Genomic DNA, 20818 nt, shown 5'->3' with positions numbered 1-20818 from the left:
AGATGGTTCATTTGCTACTGGTACTACAACTATTGGTGTTATTGCTACCACTGTTCCAGCTCCATACACTACTACCTACACTGGTACAAATGGTGCAACTTCAACTGGTATTGTCAGTTACTATCCAACCACCAACTCTGATGGCTCATTTGCTACAGGTACAACTACTATTCCAGTAATCGGTGGTGCTTCAACTGTTCCAGCTCCATACACTACAACTTACACTGGTGCCAATGGTGAAACATCAACTGGTATTGTTAGTTTCTACCCAACCACCAATTCTGATGGCTCATTTGCTACTGGTACTACAACTATTGGTGTTGGTGCTTCAACTGTCCCAGCTCCATACACTACAACTTACACTGGTGCCAATGGTGCAACATCAACTGGTATTGTTAGTTTCTACCCAACCACAAATTCTGATGGTTCATTTGCTACAGGTACAACCACTTTAGGTGTTGGTGCTTCAACTGTCCCAGCTCCATACACAACTACTTACACTGGTGCTGATGGCTCAAAATCAACTGGTATTGTTAGTTTCTACCCAACTACAAACGCTGATGGCTCATTCGCAACTGGTACAACCACTTTAGGTGTTGGTGCTTCAACTGTTCCAGCTCCATACACAACTACTTACACTGGTGCTGATGGTTCAAAATCAACTGGTGTTGTTAGCTTCTACCCAACTACCAACGAGGATGGCTCATTTGCTACAGGTACAACAACTCTAGGTGTTAATGGTGGTGCTGGTGCAACTTCTGTGATCACTAAATCTGCTGCTTCTACCACAGTTGTTACTATTACTTCATGTTCTGGTGTTGCTAAATGTACTGCTATTCCTGTTACCACCGGTGTTACTGTTGTTACTGAAACTAAAGGTGGTAAAGTTACTGAATATACCACATATTGTCCATTAACAACAGTTGTTACTGAAACTGGTGCTCATCCATCAGGTTCAGCTCCATTAGGATCTTCTCATACCACAACATATACAGGTGCTAATGGTTCAATATCAACTGGTTTGGTTATTGTTCATTCTTCAACCAATGCTGATGGTTCAGTTCATACTAGTGCTACAACTGTTGCTCCAGGTTCAGGTCATACATCAGGTGTTCCAGCTCCATATACTACAACATATGTTGGTGAAAATGGTTCAACTTCAATTGGTGTTGTTTCATTCCAAACTACTACTAAAGAAAAAGGTTCAATTGCTGTTGCTACTGTTACATTCTCAGCAGGATCAAATGTTGGAAACTCTCATGAAAGTGGATCTAATCCATTAACTCGTGCTACTGATATTCCAGTTCCATTCACTACAACTTATGTCGGTGAAAATGGTTCAACATCAACTGGTGTTGTTGGTGGTTATCCAACTACTAATGAACAAGGTTCTTTCATTTCTGCTTCTACTACAATCCCACTTGTTGAAGGTTCAAACCTTCCAGCTCCACACACTACTGTCGTTAATGGTGAAAATGGTTCATCTTCAACTGTTGTTGTTGGTTTCTATTCAACAACTGATTCAAATGGTTCATTTGTCACAGGTACCACTACAGGTGCTGTTCCAACTGGTGTTGCAGGTGTTCCAGGATCAGGTAATGGTGCTACAACTCAAGCTTCAGGTGTTTCAGGTACTTATCCAACAAGTGCTACAAACAATGCCGGTGGTAACACAGTTTCAACTGTTTCTCAAGTTGCAGCAAGTGGATCTTCCACAGCTACTGTTTCAGCTTATGAAGGTAAAGCAAGTTCTATGAAAGTTAGTGGAACATTATTCTCATTGATTTCTATGATTATGGTTCTTTTCATTTAATGATTTCTTTAAATTTTTTGTTATTTAAATTGGTTTTGGTATAGAGTTTGGTTTCTTCGATATGGAATTTTTAATCATTATTTCTACATGGACTTTTAGTTTCAATTGTCTTGAATACTGTGCATCCTTTGGTTTTAAAGGATATTAAGGTTGTTTGAATTCGAACATACCTTTACTTTGAATCAAATGTTTTTAATATGCACATTTTACATTCTGTTTATAAATATTATTGATAATAATACGTTATTAGTAACTAAATTTCTGTACAGCATGTAGTATCAATTTAAACAATTCATAATTTGAGTACTTAGAACCATACAAATCCTCTTACTTCAAATTCTCGTTATTCAACTTGTTAGTATTTTCTCATAGTAAAACAGATTTGAGATCAATTAATACCTAATAAATCCGCGAAAATAACCCTACCGCGATCTCGAAAAAAGTCACATGACCAAACTTTTTTTTTTTTTTTTTTTTTTTTTTCACGACTCTGAAAAATTTTGTGTTGTTTGGTTGGTGAAGAAAAAAACTTTTCAATAATTTTTCAAATCCTTTTCTTCTTGAAAACTTTTTTGTTTTTAAAAAGATACCCATATTACTAACTTTAAAATAGATAAAGATGTCTGCTCGTCCTCAAGTCTCAGTTTACACCGCTAAAGGTGAAGTTTCTCAAACTTCAGTCCCATTACCATCAGTCTTCTCTGCTCCAATCAGACCAGATATTGTTCACTCAGTTTTCACTTCAGTTAACAAAAACAAACGTCAAGCTTACGCTGTTGCTGAAAACGCTGGTCACCAAACCTCAGCTGAATCATGGGGTACTGGTAGAGCTGTTGCTCGTATTCCACGTGTTGGTGGTGGTGGTACTCACCGTTCAGGTCAAGCTGCTTTCGGTAATATGTGTCGTGGTGGTCGTATGTTTGCTCCAACTAAAACCTGGAGAAAATGGCACGTTAAGGTCAACCATAACGAAAAACGTTATGCTACCGCCTCAGCTATTGCTGCTTCAGGTGTTCCATCATTAGTTTTAGCTAGAGGTCACCGTGTTGAAGAAATTCCAGAAGTTCCATTAGTTGTTTCATCAGATGTTGAATCCATCACTAAAACTAAAGAAGCTGTTGCTGTCTTAAAAGCCGTTGGTGCTCACAGAGATGTTGTTAAAGTCTTAAAATCTAAGAAATTAAGAGCCGGTAAAGGTAAATTAAGAGGTCGTCGTTACACTCAACGTCGTGGTCCATTAGTTGTCTACGGTCAAGACAATGGTTTAGTTAAAGCTTTCAGAAACATTCCAGGTGTTGAAACTGCTAACGTTTCATCATTAGGTTTATTACAATTAGCTCCAGGTGCTCATTTAGGTAGATTTGTTATCTGGACTGAATCAGCTTTTGCTAAATTAGATTCAGTTTGGGGTTCAGAATCAGTTTCATCAGCTAAATCAGGTTACTCATTACCATCAAACATTATTTCAAACGCTGATGTTACCAGAATCATCAACTCTTCAGAAATCCAAAACGTTGTTAGACCAGCTGGTCAAGCTACTCAAAAACGTACTCACGTTTTGAAAAAGAACCCATTAAAAAACAAACAAGTTTTATTAAGATTAAATCCATATGCTAAAGTTTTCTCTGCTGAAAAATTAGGTTCTAAAAAAGTTGAACAAAAATCTGAAAAACCATCAAAAGGTCAATTCACTGAAGTTTTGAAATACGATTAGATTGTTTTCTTTTCTAGTTTATAATTTATAAAAAGAAGAGATAAATAATTTGTCAACGCTAAAGAAAATTGTGGAGTGTGTTTATAATTGTTGAATAGTTTTTAATAAGATATATTTCATTAGTGTTTCAATTTGAATATTGTAATTTAATTTAAGAGTCACTATGACCATTCAACACTTTTAGTTGTTTTCTGTATACAGCCTATATAGTCTATAGTCGCTTTCAATTCCTACAACTTTATAGTAAAAACATAACAATTGAATTAAATTATAGGAAGCTTGTAAACTTAATCAAACTTACGTACTATAAAATCATCAAAGGTAATTAGATGGTTGTCGATTGATGACACTCAAAAAAGATCAAAAGTCAATCAACTCAATAACCGATATAATGAGTATCCAAAAACACACTATAAGTGATGTGAAAGTTGTACATTTGAAAAAAATACACCATACACATGATCAGAAATATGCCACTAGTAATGAAACTTTAGAACTCTGACAACCGCACTTTTAGCAATAATTGACACATATTGGAAACGGTAACCTTACAACATCAATGCAAAAAATAATTATTAAGCTGTTTACCAAAAAAATCAAGTAGTGTAGTTTAGTCTGTAATCTTCATGAAGTTGAAATTTCAATGTTGATTAATTTGAAGAACAAAAAAGGGATCGCGAAAAGTTGGTTTACATAAGTAGAATTATAATATGAATTAAATATTATAAGAACTTGTACTTTATATTTGAAGTAGCTGAAAGATATGGTAGTAGAACCATTTGATATCACAGAGAGGCCAATAAAATGCTCAATCTATCCTCAAGTGATACGTTGATTGTTGTTCTCTCAAATTGTTTTGTTCCATAAGTGATCTTTCATATTAGTTTAAAGATGGGAAGTGTACTCCAACTTCAACAGAATTCAATATTTTCAATAGATATCCACATTGGGTTTAGGATACCCAATAAAGAAGTCATTTTGATGAATGTACAAATATGATACAAACCATAATTCAACGCATTCCAGACTTGATTCAAGTTTTTTCAAAAAAAATTGGGAATTATAACTCAACTATCTTGCTCAATTTGAGATATATAACTGAGATATATAAAATTATCACCAAGTTCAACTCAGAATATCAACTTATGATGTTTAAGCGTTTTTTTGAGGTTTTATTTCATATTGGGCTTGTAACAGGTATATATAAGCTTTAAGTTTGGTAATTGAGGTATTTAAAAGAGTTTGATTGCACCTAATGAATGAGTATTCAAGAGTTATTTAACAAAGAAATTAAAATTGAATAATTACAAAATTCAACTATAAATTAACAGGTTATTCTTTTGAAATCCTGAAATTCTATCTTCTTTTCATTCTTCACATAAGTTACTCAGAATATTCATTAACATAAACTTTATACAATGACTATTCCTCAACTTGAAAATCCTACAAACACCACACTTGATGAAAGTGAAATCAATTCCCAACCAACACAAACTGAAACAAACAATACTCCAACTCCAAAAAGTCCCTTACAAGCCTCCTCATCCCATAAAAATGATTCAAAATTCTTAGAAAGATTAGAATTACTCGAACGTTTAAATACAAGATTAGATTCCGAACAGTCAAGATCAATCCTAAATGAACCACTTCAATTACCATCATTCAATCCTATAAGACCATCAGGTCAAACAAGATCAAGATCATCATCATTTGAAACCACTCAATTCACAATATTGGAAGATTATAATCCATCATCAAATTTTATTTATCATGAACATATAAGAGATTTAACAGCTTTTAATAAATCTTTAAAATCATGTCATAAAAAGGGGTATGGACCTTTAAGAACAATTGATATTTCAAGAAATATTGATAATATCCCAGTTGAATATAGAGATTATTATTCTGAAGATGAAGATGATTTTGAAGATGATTTGGAAGATGATGATTATTATTATTATGGTTCTGATGATGATTCTTCAAATTATAATGATGAAAATGCTATGCCATCAAATTGGACATCATAAATATTTACTTTGATGGTTAATATCAGTTGATATTTATTACTTCATAAGATCATATAAAGAATAGCGCTAAAGGGTGCTTAAAAAGTTCAATCAAATGATCTCTTAATATGAAGTATACACCATCAGATTACCCACTTCAAACTTCAAATATATATGATACAATCTTCACTTTCATATATTTCTATTGTTCCTATTGTTCTCATTTTTGATTTCTGTATATTGTTGTTTGATTAATATAAAATTTAGTTTAAAATACATTTGTAGATTTAGCGCGCTAATACTTTGAATACTAGTAAATTGTACTTAAATGAAGTCAATGAATGGAGCGCTTAAACTGATGATCGTATCTCATTACCATTATCCAATCATTTTAAAGAGCTTCATACTCTAGTTAACCAAACGCGTTCATCATTCTTCAATAGTAGTTCTAGATTCGATCTTCAAGTATAATTACATAGTAATAACTCCTTCAAATATTCCATTAACCCATTCTTCAAAATCACCATGAATTATGAAAACAGTAATAGATGTTATATTAATATAGCTACATGTTTATAATTATAAAATAGGATCTAAACCATTTATAATAAATCTATAAAACGAGTGATGATAACTCTGGCAAAAAAAAAAAAAATTGTAACCCAATAATTCCTATAATTTGTAGTACCTAATTAATAGTATAAAAGTATTTTCCCAAAAATTGATGAATATTGATCAACAAAACTTATGTTCAACATATGTTTCTCTATAATTTGATCATTCAAGAAGTATATGAAATTTAATTTTGTATAGCATGAAAATGAAACCAGTTCAAAAGCTATTGATATATCTGATGATGATGATTAATTTCTTCTAGTAGTCCATGGAACTTTAACATTTAAAAATCTTAACCAGTATGAATAACTTTTTGAAATCATATTACCAAAAATTAATTGTGATAAAAATTTAACCAAAAAATTTGAATTATTAAAGATAATCATTGAACCTAATGAATTTTTGAAAAAAGTTTTTCTTAAATTAGATCTTAATTTATTTGAAGCTTTTGGATCAAATTCATCTAATTCATTTAATTCATTTGCATAATTCATTGCAACTTTATGACTTGATTCTTCCCATTGTGAAATATTTTGACGATTTTTCAATAATAATTCATAATCTTGATGAGCTTTTTTAATAGTTGGATATTGATTTATAATTTTTTGTAATTCTAATTCATCTTTTGTTAAACCAATTGAATTTGTTTTATATTTATTTGAAAGATATTTTTGATATGAAGATTCATCAAATTTTTGTTTGGCAATAATATCTGAATCTTTTTCAGCTAATCTTAATCTTGATAATGGAGATTGGAAAACATCAGATAAAGATAATGAAGCACCACCACTTGATGAAGAATTTAAAGATCTTGTTGCATTAATTTTGGAATCTGATTTAGTACCAAAATATCTAATTGAATTTGAAAAGATTGATTTGTTTGAAATTAAATTTGTAGTTCTAATCATGTTGTGTTGTTAATGTATTGTTGTTGTTATATTAATGTAATGTAATTCTATAATCTATTTATAATGAATGTAAAAGTTGGAATCTATGATACTAATATATCATTTCAAATCTGATTAATAAAAAGGTACAAAACGATTCTTTTTATACAAATTTGATTTTTTGCAAAAACATCAACACTTTTAATTTTTAGGTTTAATCCTGCATTTAACTTCTAGTTTTCTTGCAAAAAGTCTTGTTTTGATTTCTTTTGAATATGTTTTTCCATTCAATGTGACGTAACAAAATTTAATAAAAAAATTAAAAAGCGTCAAATTTGGTTAATTAAATTTAAAAATGACGTATTTTAAATAAATAAAATGTGCCAAATTCAATTTTCTCAAATTAAGGGATATGGGTTGGGCACAATTACCCAATTGGGAGCGGAAAAACACGAAAAAATACACCGAAACAAGTAATTTAACTACATTCGTCATGCCGCGTGGTATTTTTTTTTACATTTCGTGGAATTCGTGAAAATCGTGAAAAAATCGTGATTTTTTTAATTTTTAAATACAGATATGATGTAATCTGGACCTTAAGGATTATCTAATGAATTTTTTTTATATCTTACGATCTAATCATATCGTACTAAAAGATATCAAAATCATAGAGAATGATAACAAGGTGGCGCCACTAGAACACAGAGATCTTAAGATACAACTCCTTGGAACACAGCGCTTCTTTCTCTCTACACTTTTAAACTTCAAAATGGTTTCATATTTGTATCAAGAACCTTTCGATTCAGCGGTTAACTGATGTATGTGTTTCAAAATTAATTCCGCAGTTTTTTCTTTTGGTTAATTTTAATTTTTTCAATCATTTCTAGATATGATAAGGAATCAGGATTCAGAGGATCAAAAAAAGTGAAAAACGAAAAAACAGGAAAAATCAACAAAAAAAGCAACGAGAAACACCCAAATTAGGAAGTTAACCACATTCGGGTTCCGAGTGATTATATAATGAGTTATGTAATTCACGTGCCGTTTAAGCGCCCTCCTACCAAAAATTGAGCAAAAATGGTAAGGTTATGAAACACTTAGTTCTTTAACCATTAAAATAAGAAATGTTTAAAGCATGTATAAAGTGTTAAATGATCAAATGTTTTATATATCAAGATTAACGGTTATACTTTTGGTACTTTGGTTATCTAATTACTACTCCTTAAATTCTTGATTATTCTTGGTACAAATACTTAAGATTTGTTTAGCCTATATTCAAATAACTTTAACGTTTCTTAGGTCTTGTCATATAATATATTTGGCTAGATTGTATTGTAAATCATTTGTACTCTTGGTACCTGGACGTCGGACGAACAAATTGGTTATTGAACTACTTTTTACGATCTTGAATTGATATATGAACATACTGGTAATTCTAGTTCTACTTTGATATACAAATTAACGCGGACCCCTTATGATTAAAGAGGAGTTTATATAGATAGATAGATAGTACAACTGTGGACACTGATCAATATTAATCCTTGTACCTACTACTTTCTATTGATTAAGATTGCTACTGATCTTTTTAATTTGAGGTACTTATACATCATGATTAGAAGTTATACATTTTTAGGTGATCTTTGATCAACACAGTTTAGTTAATTTAACCTTTTAACCCAGATTGTTTTAGCTTGTTTGAATCAAATCATGATTCAGTTGAAATGATTCAGTTGATTCATGTCAATTTAAATTCAACTGGAGATGATTAACAATACCATTTGGGACTTGGACCTTGGCTAATTGAGAGCAGAAAATTGAATTATACATAATTTGTTCTTGAATACTATAGCAAATTGTTATGATTGGTATATGTTCCCTTTGATAGCTAAATTAAACTCATTAATGAGTTTGTGAATATCCATACCCAACTGGTGAGTGATATCGTTGATATTTCTTTGTTTAATTTTCTGGAAATTCTATAATTTCTGGAGATTCAGTTGATTCATCTGAATTAATTCCATCAGATTTACTTTTAGTATCATTTGATGATTCCGTACCAACTTCTTGAATAGCTTTAATTAAACTTCCAATATCAAATTGTTCATCATCTTTGGCACCTTTAGAGTTTTCATTTTCTTTTTCAGATGATTTATCATTGTCATTAGATTTTTCACTTAATTTTTCAATAAATTTGAATAATTTTCTTCTAAATTTACGTTTTTTACTTTGTTCAGTTTTATCAACTTCTGAATATGATAAAATTCTTTTAAATTCACCTTTGAATAAACTTAAAATTATTGTACCAATTATTAAACATGGTGAAAGATATAATAATGCAGGTTGAGGTAAATTTGAATAATGTAATCCAATAAATGTTAATATTAATCCAATAATATAACTTAATATCCCAGTTAGGAAATAACTTGGATCAAATGAATTTATAAAACTATAATGGACTTTAGGAATCAATTCATGATGTTTAAATAAATCATAACGATATAACAATGCAATATAACTACCTGGAATAACAACATCACCTAATCCTAACATTGAGAATGGTAATTTAGGAACAATATAATCAGTTGTAAGGTCAATTAAATTTTCAGTATAATTTTTTCCAGATGGTAATTTAATCATAATTGGAATATCAATATTTTTAGCAACAGAAACCATTATATCAGATCCGAAAACAAAATAAATATCATAAAAAAACAATCCAGATAACATAATAAATCCAGCTTTAAATGAAGATAATTGAAGTTTTTTAATACCAGTAAATGCAAAACAAAATGCAACAAAATTTTCATAAATCCAATCAATGTGAGTTGGAATTTCAGATTTTGATATCGAATAATAATTGAACCACATTATGAAAGTTGCTATTAAAACCAATATATCCATGAATGATATATAAATATTGACAATTTGATCTTTTGATTCAACTTCAATAGGAGGTTCAAAATTTTCATCAAGTGATGGTAAAAATGGTCCAGCTTTAGATTTAGATGTTTTATATAAAGGATTTGCTTCAATTTCTGAATTTTTCAAAACATTATTATCTTGACTTAAAGTAAGTTTAAATCTTGGTATATAATCCATAAGTTTATGATTTCCATGGCTTTGAATCATAATTTGTAAACAGAAATTTGTAATCCAAAATTGGTAGAAATCATAAATAGCAAAAATACTGAAAATTCGTGTATATTTATTGAAAAACCATGATATATCTGATTTTTCAAAATTATTTATACCATAATGGATTGTTAATAATGAAGTTGCGGCTAAAAATGGTATTGACAACGCAAAAATTTCATCAATTATAGGTTCATATGAACTATCTGTTGAATTAGTTGATGAAGTAACAAGTTTGGAATAATTTGGATGTGATTTATCCAATTTTGGTGCATTTTTAGGTCTAGTCAAAGTAGCATTTGCAGCGGCTATTATAATGGCTAATACAATAATGACCAATACCAAATGAGAAATATAAACACCATATTTGTTGTTGAAAATTTGATAAGTCAATTCAAATGCCTTTTTATCCAAAAGTGATAATGAACTTGATTTTGATGTTGCATTGGCTTTTAATTCACCAATGTCATCGATTAAGCTATTCAAAGTCTTCAACGTCTCGAAAAACTCTAAGTATTTGCTCAATCGTGGATCAGAGCAGAGCGCTTCATCTGTAATGTTACTCTCCATCTTCACAATCCCTGAAAGATCAGTTGTGGTGGTTGAATCGAGATCCTTTGTTGTATAATTGTTTTATAAATTGGATCTTAAAAGATCAGGATCCTTAGATTCATTTATATATAAAAATGAATTCGCGTAAGATTTTGATTTTCAAAGTTAATATTTAAAGGGAGGAGGAGATCAAGGAAGTCATAGTTTCTTCTATTTAATAGATAATCACATCATTCGTCACCAGCGCGTTGATTACCAGGATTCATTACCACCATTTATCACCAGGATTATTCATCATCAATTGTCGCCATGTTTAGTATCGTTACTATACCATGTATACCTCGTTAATGTTAACATTCATGTGAATATTTTCTATAAGTCGAATGTAATTATGAATCTAATAGATATATATGATGAATTGCAAAATTATTCCCTGCATGCAATATATACAAACTGCAATGCTCAAATTGTTAAGCTTGATGTGTTTTTCGCCAAGACACTCGCTTCAATACACACATTGTCTATTCTTTTTAACCTATTTGTAGTTTTAGTTGTAGTTGTAGACCCAGTACTTTTCTTTGACCATTCGCGAGCTCTTCTGCTCCATATCAAAATTTCATCAACACATTTGCTCATCTCTTTTGCCATCAACTGTACTATATACAATTCAATCTCAAAAGATAAGAAAGAAAAAAGGTTAAAGATGTTTAGAAACTCTATCAAATCAATTGCTAAATTAGGCTTCACTTCTCAAAGATCATCAATCTTAAGAAATACTACACCAAGATTATCTTCATTCACAAGTATAAGAACCTATGCAAATTCAAATTCAGATTCAAATGAAAAAATTGTATATTTATTTCAACGTTATCCAGATGTTATGAAGTCCCTTGAAGAATTCCATAAAATTAGAATTGAAACAGAAGATGGTTTAGATCCACAACAAATGAATGAACAACAAATTAATAAAGTCTTGGAAAATAAAGAATTTCAAGAAGCTTTTGATAAATTTAGAGAAGAATTAGGTAAAGTTGAAGAAAAAGATCCTCAAGGTGCTCAAGAATTAATGAATTATATCTTGGATCCTTCTTTTATGTCAAAATAAGGTAAAATTTATGTATATAATATCATATTCAGATCAAATCATCTATTAACTATAAATTTTTTGTACTTATACTTTATTCCAGCGAGCCTGGACAACTATAGTATAGTGTACATTGGTACAAATCGCCAAGTTTGTCATAATTCCAATCTACAATGCAATCAATATGTAATTCAAAATACCTAAAAATACATTAATTATTATCTATATTAAACAAAGTTTATAAATAAGAAAAAGACATAAAAATCATCAAAACGAATATAATAAAATTTTAAACCAACAGATTGAAAGAAACGACTATGATATATAATTGATGAAAAATCCCACATTTTTATAATCAACTATAATTCACAAATTCTAAATTCATTTCTTTAAATTTATTTTAAATTTTTTAAAATCTTTTCTTTATCTTCAGTTGAAAGTAAACCAATAACTTCAGCTAACCCACTAATAGCTGAATCATGATTACTTCTAATTAATTGAGCAATATTTTGTGCAAATGCTTCATCTTTTAATTGTTTAACAGATAAATCTAATTGTTCATGATTTTCTTCAATCCATGTAGCAACACTTCTATCATCTTCAAAATCAATTGAAGTTGGATACCATGATCTTAATCTTGCAACTTTTTCAATTCTTGTAGATTGTTTTAATTCTTCACCAATACGTTTAATTAAATATTCTTCATTTAAACGACGACGAATTCTCCAGAAGAAGAAACGACGAGCATTAACCCATTCTAATTCTTTACGAATAGTACCTTTAGCAACCATACGACCTGATCTATCATGTAAATCAGCAAATTGAACTGAAATTTGTTGATAAATTGGTAATAATGCACGTTCACGTGTAGCTAATTCAGCTGAAACTTTAACATGATCTTCTTGTGATAATGATGGATCAGTTAATTTTTTCTTTAAATCACCATAAGTTTTATCTAATCTGGTCATTGTAGCTAATAATTTTTCTCTACGGTATTTAATACCAACCATACCTTCTGGTTCTAAAACACCGGCTCTTGATTCAACATCAGCATACATTTCCATCATATCAGCATTAATGGTTGGATCAACAACAACCCATGAACCACCTCTTAATTCACCAGTTGGTGGAATATATGTAATAATTGGTTGTTTATAATCAACTAATGCATCAACAATAAATGAACCATATTTCAAAACTTCATTATACATATCACGTTGACCACCAGAGAAACCTCTCCAATTAGCTAAAATCATTAATGGTAATTGTTCACCATTGTTGAAATCATTAATGGCTTGTGCAGTTTTGAAAGCAGAATTTGGATACCAAACTTGACCAGCTTCTTGAACTAAAACTTCAGTTGATGCAGGATTAGCAGGATCAGCTGGAATTAAATTTTCAACCATTTGAGTTTCAACACCAATAACACCAAATGGAATACCACCAAGACGACCTCTACCAACAACAACACCTTTAGCCCAACCTGATAAAGTTTCTTGGAATGAGTTCTTATCAAATAAACCAGATTCAAAAGAACCATCTTCATGTGAACGACCTTCAATCATCCATCTAACATCATATGGTTCATCACTTTTTGGTGCATAATCAACATCTCTATCCCATGAATCTTCAGCAGATTCTAAAATTGGAACTGGCATGTTACGTTTAGCTGGAACATATGATAACCAATTCATAATTTGTTGAACACCAGCTAAATCATCTGGAGCAGTTAAATGAGAAACACCATTTCTGTACATGATTTGAGTACCACCTAATTGTAAATTAGATGAATAAACTTCTCTACCCAATAATTTATTGATAGCTGGAGCACCAGTTAAAATAATTGGTTGACCTTCAACTTGAATAGCTCTTTGACCTAATCTAACCAAATAAGCACCAATACCAACTGATCTACAGGTGACTAAAGTAATGGTGAAAATATCCTTGTAAGCTTTTGAAGTGGCACCTGCAATTAAACCAGAACCTCTCAAACATTCAACACCTAAACCATCTTCAGCACCAATAATAGCTTTAATGACATATCTAACTTGACCTTCTTCAACAATTCTTTCAGTAATGACATTTTTACTTTGTTCATTCTTAGCTAATTCATCAGCACCTTCTTGAGTCAAGTATAAGTATTGGAAACCTTTTTCAGGTTTACCTGGTTCATTCCAAGCAACTTGATATAATGGAATTAATTCTTCAGCAACACCAATTCTAGCACCAGAGTTAGCTGATAAGTAAATTCTTGGAACACCTAATTTTCTAGCTAATTCAGTAATCTTGTTAAAGAAATAATCTTCTTGTGGACCAAATGAACCAATCTTGTAAGTAATATCATTAGCAACAATGATGATTTGACGACCACGAGGATATTCTGGTGTTTTAACAATTAATTTGAAACCAACCATACCAATGTTATTTGCACCTGGTTCACGAGAAATTTCAGTAACTTCATCACTATCATCAAGAATCAATTCAACAGCATTGAAGAAATCATCTGGAACTTTAGCATCTGGTGCATATTTTTTCCATTGAGCTAAAGTTGATTGACGGAATAATTCTGGGAAATCATAAACATATGTAGTACCCATTAAATGAGCTTTATAACGTTTTGGTTGTAACCATTCTTTAGCAGGATATGGAGTTGAAATTGGTCTTAAATGCATTGAACCTGGAGTACCAATAGATTTGAAAACCCAATCACCTTGACTGTTTTTAACTTCAATGTACAATTCTGATTTAATAACATAACCTGAAACATTGTTAATCATGGCTCTTAATGGGAATGGAACACCAGTCTTTGGATCATTACACATAATTCTAATTTCTGCAGCTGCAACACGTAATCTCCATAATCTTCTACCAAATCTTTCTAAGAAACCACCAAAAGCAGCTTCAACATCTTCTGGTAAAACGTTGAAAACAGCAGAGAAATTAATGAAAATATGATTTAAATCAGAGTTAGAAGTATCAATAACTTCTAAAGCATCCAAAATATCAGACATTAATCTATTAGCTTCTGAAGTTAAATATTCTTGGATGGTAATATCATCTCTAATACGACCAGTTCTGATAATACCTCTAGTGAAGAATCTCTTATCAACAGCAGAGTTTTTACCAACAGCTTCATAAACATGTAAGTTTCTGTTATCAGTGAAGACTGGTTTAATATTGAAGTTTGATAATCTTCCTAATTCCAATTGGAAAGCTAAAGCTGGTTCAATATGACGGATTGTTTCATCTTCTTTATAATCTGGACCTCTGAAAGTATAGTATTTTGGATAAGAACCATCAGTACTACCAAAGATAAAAGTAATACGACGAATTGAAGTAGCAACTAATTCATCTTTAGCATCAGTTAAGATTTCATTTAATTTTTCTAAAATTTCTTCTTCAGATTCAAAACCATCAGCATTAGCAACAACAACACTTGCAACATTAGCCAAGACAGCATTTGAACTTGGAGCAGATCTATCAGGAGCAGGACCTCTTGATGAAGCATCAGAAACACTTGAAGAACGACGTGGAACTTTTTCTAAACCTCTAACTAAAGCATCTTCAACATCATCTAAATGATGAGCTGGAACCAAAATACCAGTTCTTAATGGTTGAGATTCATCATTTGAAATAAATGTTAAATCAGAAACTGAAACAGCTCTACCCATTGGTGATTTACCTAATAAGTTCTTAGATTGAGGAATAGCATTGAAAGCAGCAGTTGATAAAGATGGCAATTGGAATTTCCATTCAACAGCTGGTGAACCATTAGTAGTATGATAATTCAAGTTACCAATAACGTTATAAGCACGATAAGCACGACGAATATAAACTTCAGCGGCAGCAGAAGCAACAAATGGATCTGGATGAACCAAAAATTGAGTCAAGACATCAAAAACAACATATTTAGAATCAATGACATCTTTTAAAACTTCTAATTGAGGTTCACGATGACCACCACTTAATTCACCATAACTAGTTTGAGTAACTGATGATTTTAAGATATGTTCTAATTGATCAGATCTTTCTTTGATTGATGGTAAAGCACATTGAATCAAGATTTCTCTAGCTTTTAATGAAACTTTAGCAGTTGGTCTTGATTCTAATTCAACAATTTTTTTCAAAACGTTACGTAAAGCATCTGCAACTTCAGAATTTTGTTGACATAATGGTTGATAATGTTTCAAAATGGCCAAGATCAAGTTATTCTTAGATGGAGCTCTTGAATGTGATAAAACAATTGAAACAACTTTTGATAAGTCTGCTTTATTTTCATCACGTAATTTTAAAACAACATCTTCTTCTCTTTTATTATGACCACTGAATAAACTTTCAACATTATAATATTCTAATAATAAATTAGCAAAAACTGAATGTTCATGAGATGATAAACCATCTTGATAACGTTGAGTGATATCTAATAATGGTGCAATAACTTGACCAAATAAACCATCAACTTCTGGGGATGAAGCAGTTTTTTCCAATAATTTTTGTAATTGTCTAGCTGGGAATGGAGCTTTACGTTGTTCAGATCTTGAAATTAATGAAGTTAAATCAGAATCTAATTTTGGTGGTAATCTTGAATGTAATGCAGCAATTTGGAAATTCCATTCAGAATATGGTAATGAAGGATCTCTTAAAATTTCAATTAAACTTTGTAAAGTTGCATTCATAACAACTTGATTATCATAACCACCTAAAGTATGTTCTAAAGTTGATAATAATGATCTAAATTTATGAACTGGTTTAGAACCTTTAACAGTTGGTGCACCAAATTGTGGCATAATACCTTCAAATGGTTTAGCATGTTTAACTTTTGATGGATCATCTAAAGATAAAATAGCCAAGATATCACCAGCTGAAACATTTGAACCTGGTTGTTTAACTAATTGAACAATACCATTTTCTTGAGCAATCAAAGGCATTTGCATCTTCATAACTTCAACTTCAGCATATGGTTGACCAGCATCAACATGTTCACCATTTTCAACCAAATATTTAACTAATTTACCTGGTGATGGAGTACGTAATTGAGTTGGATCATTTTCAACTTCTAATAAACAAGTTTTAGCATCAACAGATAATCTGGTTGCACCAACTTGTTCTTTCCAATAAACAGTATGAGATTTACCACCTAATGAAACTAATAAAGAACCATCAGATAATGGTTTAGCACCAATTTCAACTTTTGAACCATTGATAAATAAAGTATAAGTTTCATTTGCAGATTTGGCAGCAGTGAATTTATATTTATAACCTTCATAAATGAAATCAATTGGATAAATAGTTTTCAATAATTCTTTTGAAGAAACTTGACCTTTTTCCAATGAAGCAATATATTGTTGTCTTGCATCTTCAGAAATAATATGAGCTTTAGTAACAGCACCACATAAAACTGCAATATTTGGATCTGGTCTTTCAGCAGTTAATTTTTTGGAAATTAATTCATCTAACCAACCAGTGGTGATTGTATTATCTTCAAAATCTGAAGTTTCCAATAATTTAATTAAATATTCAACAGTTGTTTTAAAATCACCTCTAATAGATAATTCTTTTAATGCAACAACCATATGTTTTCTTGAAGCTTGTCTATTTTCACCAAATGCAAAAATATGACCAAATTGAGAATCAGAAAATGAATGAATACCACCTTGATTACTAACAGAGAAATAACCCCAAACATTTGAAGAAGATCTGAAATTTAAATCATGTAAAGAACCACCTGATGGTTTGAAACCTTCACCAGGATCTTCTGAAGTAATACGACAAGCAGTACAATGACCTTTTGGAACAGGCTTTCTTTGAGAAGTTAAAGATTCTTGATTTTCAAAATTGAAATCAATATCAGTTGAAGTATGAGGATCAACACCATAGTATAATCTAATATCTCTAATTCTATGCATTGGAATACCCATAGCAATTTGTAATTGAGCAGAAGGTAAATTAACACCAGTAACCATTTCAGTAGTTGGATGTTCAACTTGTAATCTTGGATTCAATTCTAAAAAGTAAAATTTATCATCTGAATGTGAATATAAATATTCAACAGTACCAGCTGAAACATAACCAACTAATTTACCTAATCTAACTGCAGCTTTTTCCATATCACTAAAAGTATCACTTTTAGCAACAGTAACTGGAGCTTCTTCAATAATTTTTTGATGACGTCTTTGAACAGAACAATCACGACCAAATAATGAAATATTTTTACCATATTGATCAGCTAATAATTGAACTTCTAAATGTCTTGCATTACCAGCTAATTTCATAATGAAAATTGGAGAACCTGGAATTTCATTGGCAGCTTGATGGTATAAAGAAACGAAATCTTTTTCATTTTCAACTTTTCTAATACCTTTACCACCACCACCTTCTGAAGCTTTAATCATAACTGGGAAACCAATTTTCTTTGCAGCTTCTAAACCTTCTTGAGGATTGTTAACACAACCTTTTGCATAAGTTTCATCATTAACAGAAACTAAATTAGTTCTGACATCTAATTCAACATCTTTAACACCGGTACCAGACCAAGGAATACATGGAACATCAGCATGTTGAGCAACAATTGTTGAAGAAATTTTATCACCAAGAGATCTCATAGCAGAACCTGGAGGACCAATGAATAAGATTTTCTTTGGAGAAGCAGCTAAATTTTCTGGTAAATGTGGATTTTCTGAAGCATGACCCCAACCAGCCCAAACTGCATCAACATCAGTTCTTTCAGCAATTTCAACAATTAAATCAACATTTGCATAATTGTTATTATTTGTACCACCTGGGACTTCAACATATTGATCAGCCATTCTAATATATTCAGAATTAGCTTCTAAATCTTCTGGGGTAGCCATTGCAACGAATTGAATAGCTCTTTCATTACCAAAAGTTTCATAAGACCATTTTCTAACAGATCTAATTTCTTTAACAGCAGCAATACCATTGTTTGCAATTAAAACTTTTTGAATAACAGTATGACCACCATGTTCTCTAACGAAATTTTTAACTGGACCTTCTTCAGCAACATCTAAAGTATTTCTACCAATGAAATGAGAAGGTATTGAGTTATGTAAATCAGAATAATCTGGATATGTATTTGTTTGAGGAGCTGCAACTTCACTCAAATTTTCTTCACTCATATTGTAATTGTGATTATAAATATGGGTTTTATTGTTATTTTTATTGTTATTATTTATTAATGTATGATTAAATCTAATAAAATTCTTTGTTAATGTGGGATTAAAGAATTTATAATTAAATTTTGATTGATGATATAAGTTTAAATATAAATTAGGCCCCTTTGGGCAATTGATTAAAACTTTAGGTAAAAATCTATTTGCAAAAATACTGAAAGAGTTGTAAAAGTTAGTAAAACAAAAATTCTTTTGAAGTTTAAAGATATCAGATATATCAATTCAATTGTTGTTTCCTTGTGTGTCTTGTTCTCGAAATTTCAATCCAAATCCCACCAACGGTTTTAAACTTTCACTTTTCCAACCATATCAAAATTCCCAACAAGTGCCAAATCCGAGAACAAAAAAATAAATTTAATAGAAGGAAAACACGGTAAAGACAGCACTAGCGATGAGGAACAAGACACGAATAACGAACGACAACAACGACAATAATAATCAATAAAAGATAATTCAATTGATTTATTGATAATGTCTGAAATTGAATTGAAATGAATTGATCTAACCGCTCTGTTTTGAAATACTCACTTTAATCAGCAAAATATATGCTATAATCTGCCAATTGATCTATAGTGAAATGTATAGCTATAATAGTATAATGAACTAGCCGCTGTGATGAATGTGGGTTCTATGAATGATACGTTGTGGGGTGTGTATCCTTCCAATGGAGTTCAATTGTCTATCTAGTCAATTTAAAGATTTAGAAACAGAGTAAAGATCAAAATCAAAAGAATTTCTTCTGGTTTTATTGAATTGTTGATGTACTGAATGTGTGGTGTTGCCCCGACCGCTCTGGTGATTGTGTTGGGTTTACCCTGTTTCACTACTGCAACGCTTAACTAACTAAACTTTTCCCAACAAGAAAGTGCAATTGTTGACGTCAATTTGATCTCTTGTTCATACTTAACAAGCTTGAACTAATGTTTACTATCTAGTCAATGTTTGATCATCTAGACTACAGATATACACCGTGTACACCGGATTACTAGTTATGATGTGTTATCCAACAAAATAAATTGTTGTGGATTGAAATAATAATTGTGCTATTCTAATTGTTTCTTCATTGAAAATCAGATTTTGATCTTGTCTTGACGGGAGTCGGATTAATCTGAGATTTTAATTTTAAGTACGATCAACAAAAAAAAAATTTGGTTCCTGAAAAAAAAATTGTTATCAGTTTTGTATGCGCGAAATTTATATTATATAATCTCGATTCGCGACTGGGGTTAAAACAATAGAACTTTTATACGTATTATAAGAATAAGGATACCCAAGCAGACCCCTTGAATAATATATAAGCTGTTCTCTATTCATTGAAAATGATTGGTAATACTCCAGGAAGAATCACTGAAGATCAAGTCATTCAAAATTTCAAAGATATTCATGGATCCAATGAGATTGAATTCCCTAATAAAGATTTTGAAATATGGAGTGACTTCTTTCACCCTGATGTAAGAGATCATTTAACTCAAACTGATTTATTCAAAGCTGGAATACTCTCATATGATGTAGGTCAAGCTTTGTTAGATATCAGTGGTGCTGCCCTCATTGAGCTCTACTTAAAACTACCAGAGCTGAATATAGGAACCAAGGAAAAATTTCAAGCAGCTATATTATATCACAATACTCAATTATGTGATGATGATCCAGCAGAATTCGATCTATTGTCAGATAAATCGTACTTTTACTTTGAAGACTCAACAATTGGTAATAATCACATTGCTGAAATTTTCTCATTTGATGATCAATTTACTTCTGCTAATATTCGTTCTGGTCTTGAAATCATGAAGAGAAAAATTTCAAAACTTATGGAAATTCATAAGGA

At 30.9% G+C, this 20818-nt stretch overlaps 6 protein-coding genes across 6 annotated transcripts; 3 read left to right on the top strand and 3 right to left on the bottom strand.

Moving 5' to 3' along the window:
- Positions 1-2432: 2432 nt before the first annotated feature.
- On the top strand, positions 2433-3527 carry BN7_5223 (60S ribosomal protein uL4; the record flags this gene model as incomplete). The annotated part of the gene is made up of 1 exon (XM_011274207.1): positions 2433-3527. The coding sequence occupies one exon, from the start codon at positions 2433-2435 to the stop codon at positions 3525-3527; it is 1095 nt and encodes a 364-aa protein (XP_011272509.1).
- Positions 3528-4945: 1418 nt separating this feature from the next.
- Positions 4946-5554, top strand: BN7_5222 (uncharacterized protein; the record flags this gene model as incomplete). Its single annotated transcript, XM_011274206.1, has 1 exon — positions 4946-5554. The coding sequence occupies one exon, from the start codon at positions 4946-4948 to the stop codon at positions 5552-5554; it is 609 nt and encodes a 202-aa protein (XP_011272508.1).
- An 842-nt stretch (positions 5555-6396) lies between these two features.
- On the bottom strand, positions 6397-7056 carry BN7_5221 (uncharacterized protein; the record flags this gene model as incomplete). The annotated part of the gene is made up of 1 exon (XM_011274205.1): positions 6397-7056. The coding sequence occupies one exon, from the start codon at positions 7054-7056 to the stop codon at positions 6397-6399; it is 660 nt and encodes a 219-aa protein (XP_011272507.1).
- A 1938-nt stretch (positions 7057-8994) lies between these two features.
- Positions 8995-10737, bottom strand: YPF1 (aspartic endopeptidase; the record flags this gene model as incomplete). The annotated part of the gene is made up of 1 exon (XM_011274204.1): positions 8995-10737. One exon carries the CDS (start codon positions 10735-10737, stop codon positions 8995-8997), a length of 1743 nt encoding a protein of 580 aa, XP_011272506.1.
- A 373-nt stretch (positions 10738-11110) lies between these two features.
- BN7_5219a (uncharacterized protein) lies at positions 11111-11824 on the top strand (the record flags this gene model as incomplete). Its single annotated transcript, XM_011274203.1, has 1 exon — positions 11111-11824. The coding sequence occupies one exon, from the start codon at positions 11111-11113 to the stop codon at positions 11822-11824; it is 714 nt and encodes a 237-aa protein (XP_011272505.1).
- Positions 11825-12198: 374 nt separating this feature from the next.
- On the bottom strand, positions 12199-18939 carry ACC1 (acetyl-CoA carboxylase ACC1; the record flags this gene model as incomplete). The annotated part of the gene is made up of 1 exon (XM_011274202.1): positions 12199-18939. The coding sequence occupies one exon, from the start codon at positions 18937-18939 to the stop codon at positions 12199-12201; it is 6741 nt and encodes a 2246-aa protein (XP_011272504.1).
- Between the last annotated feature and the right edge of the window lie 1879 nt (positions 18940-20818).

Source organism: Wickerhamomyces ciferrii, contig 00204, assembly GCF_000313485.1.
Source record: "Wickerhamomyces ciferrii WGS project CAIF00000000 data, strain NRRL Y-1031 F-60-10, contig 00204, whole genome shotgun sequence".
Lineage (NCBI taxonomy): Eukaryota > Fungi > Ascomycota > Saccharomycetes > Phaffomycetales > Wickerhamomycetaceae > Hansenula > Hansenula ciferrii.
The sequence above is the reverse complement of the archived record's forward strand: the minus strand, read 5'-3'. Positions and strand labels throughout refer to the sequence as shown.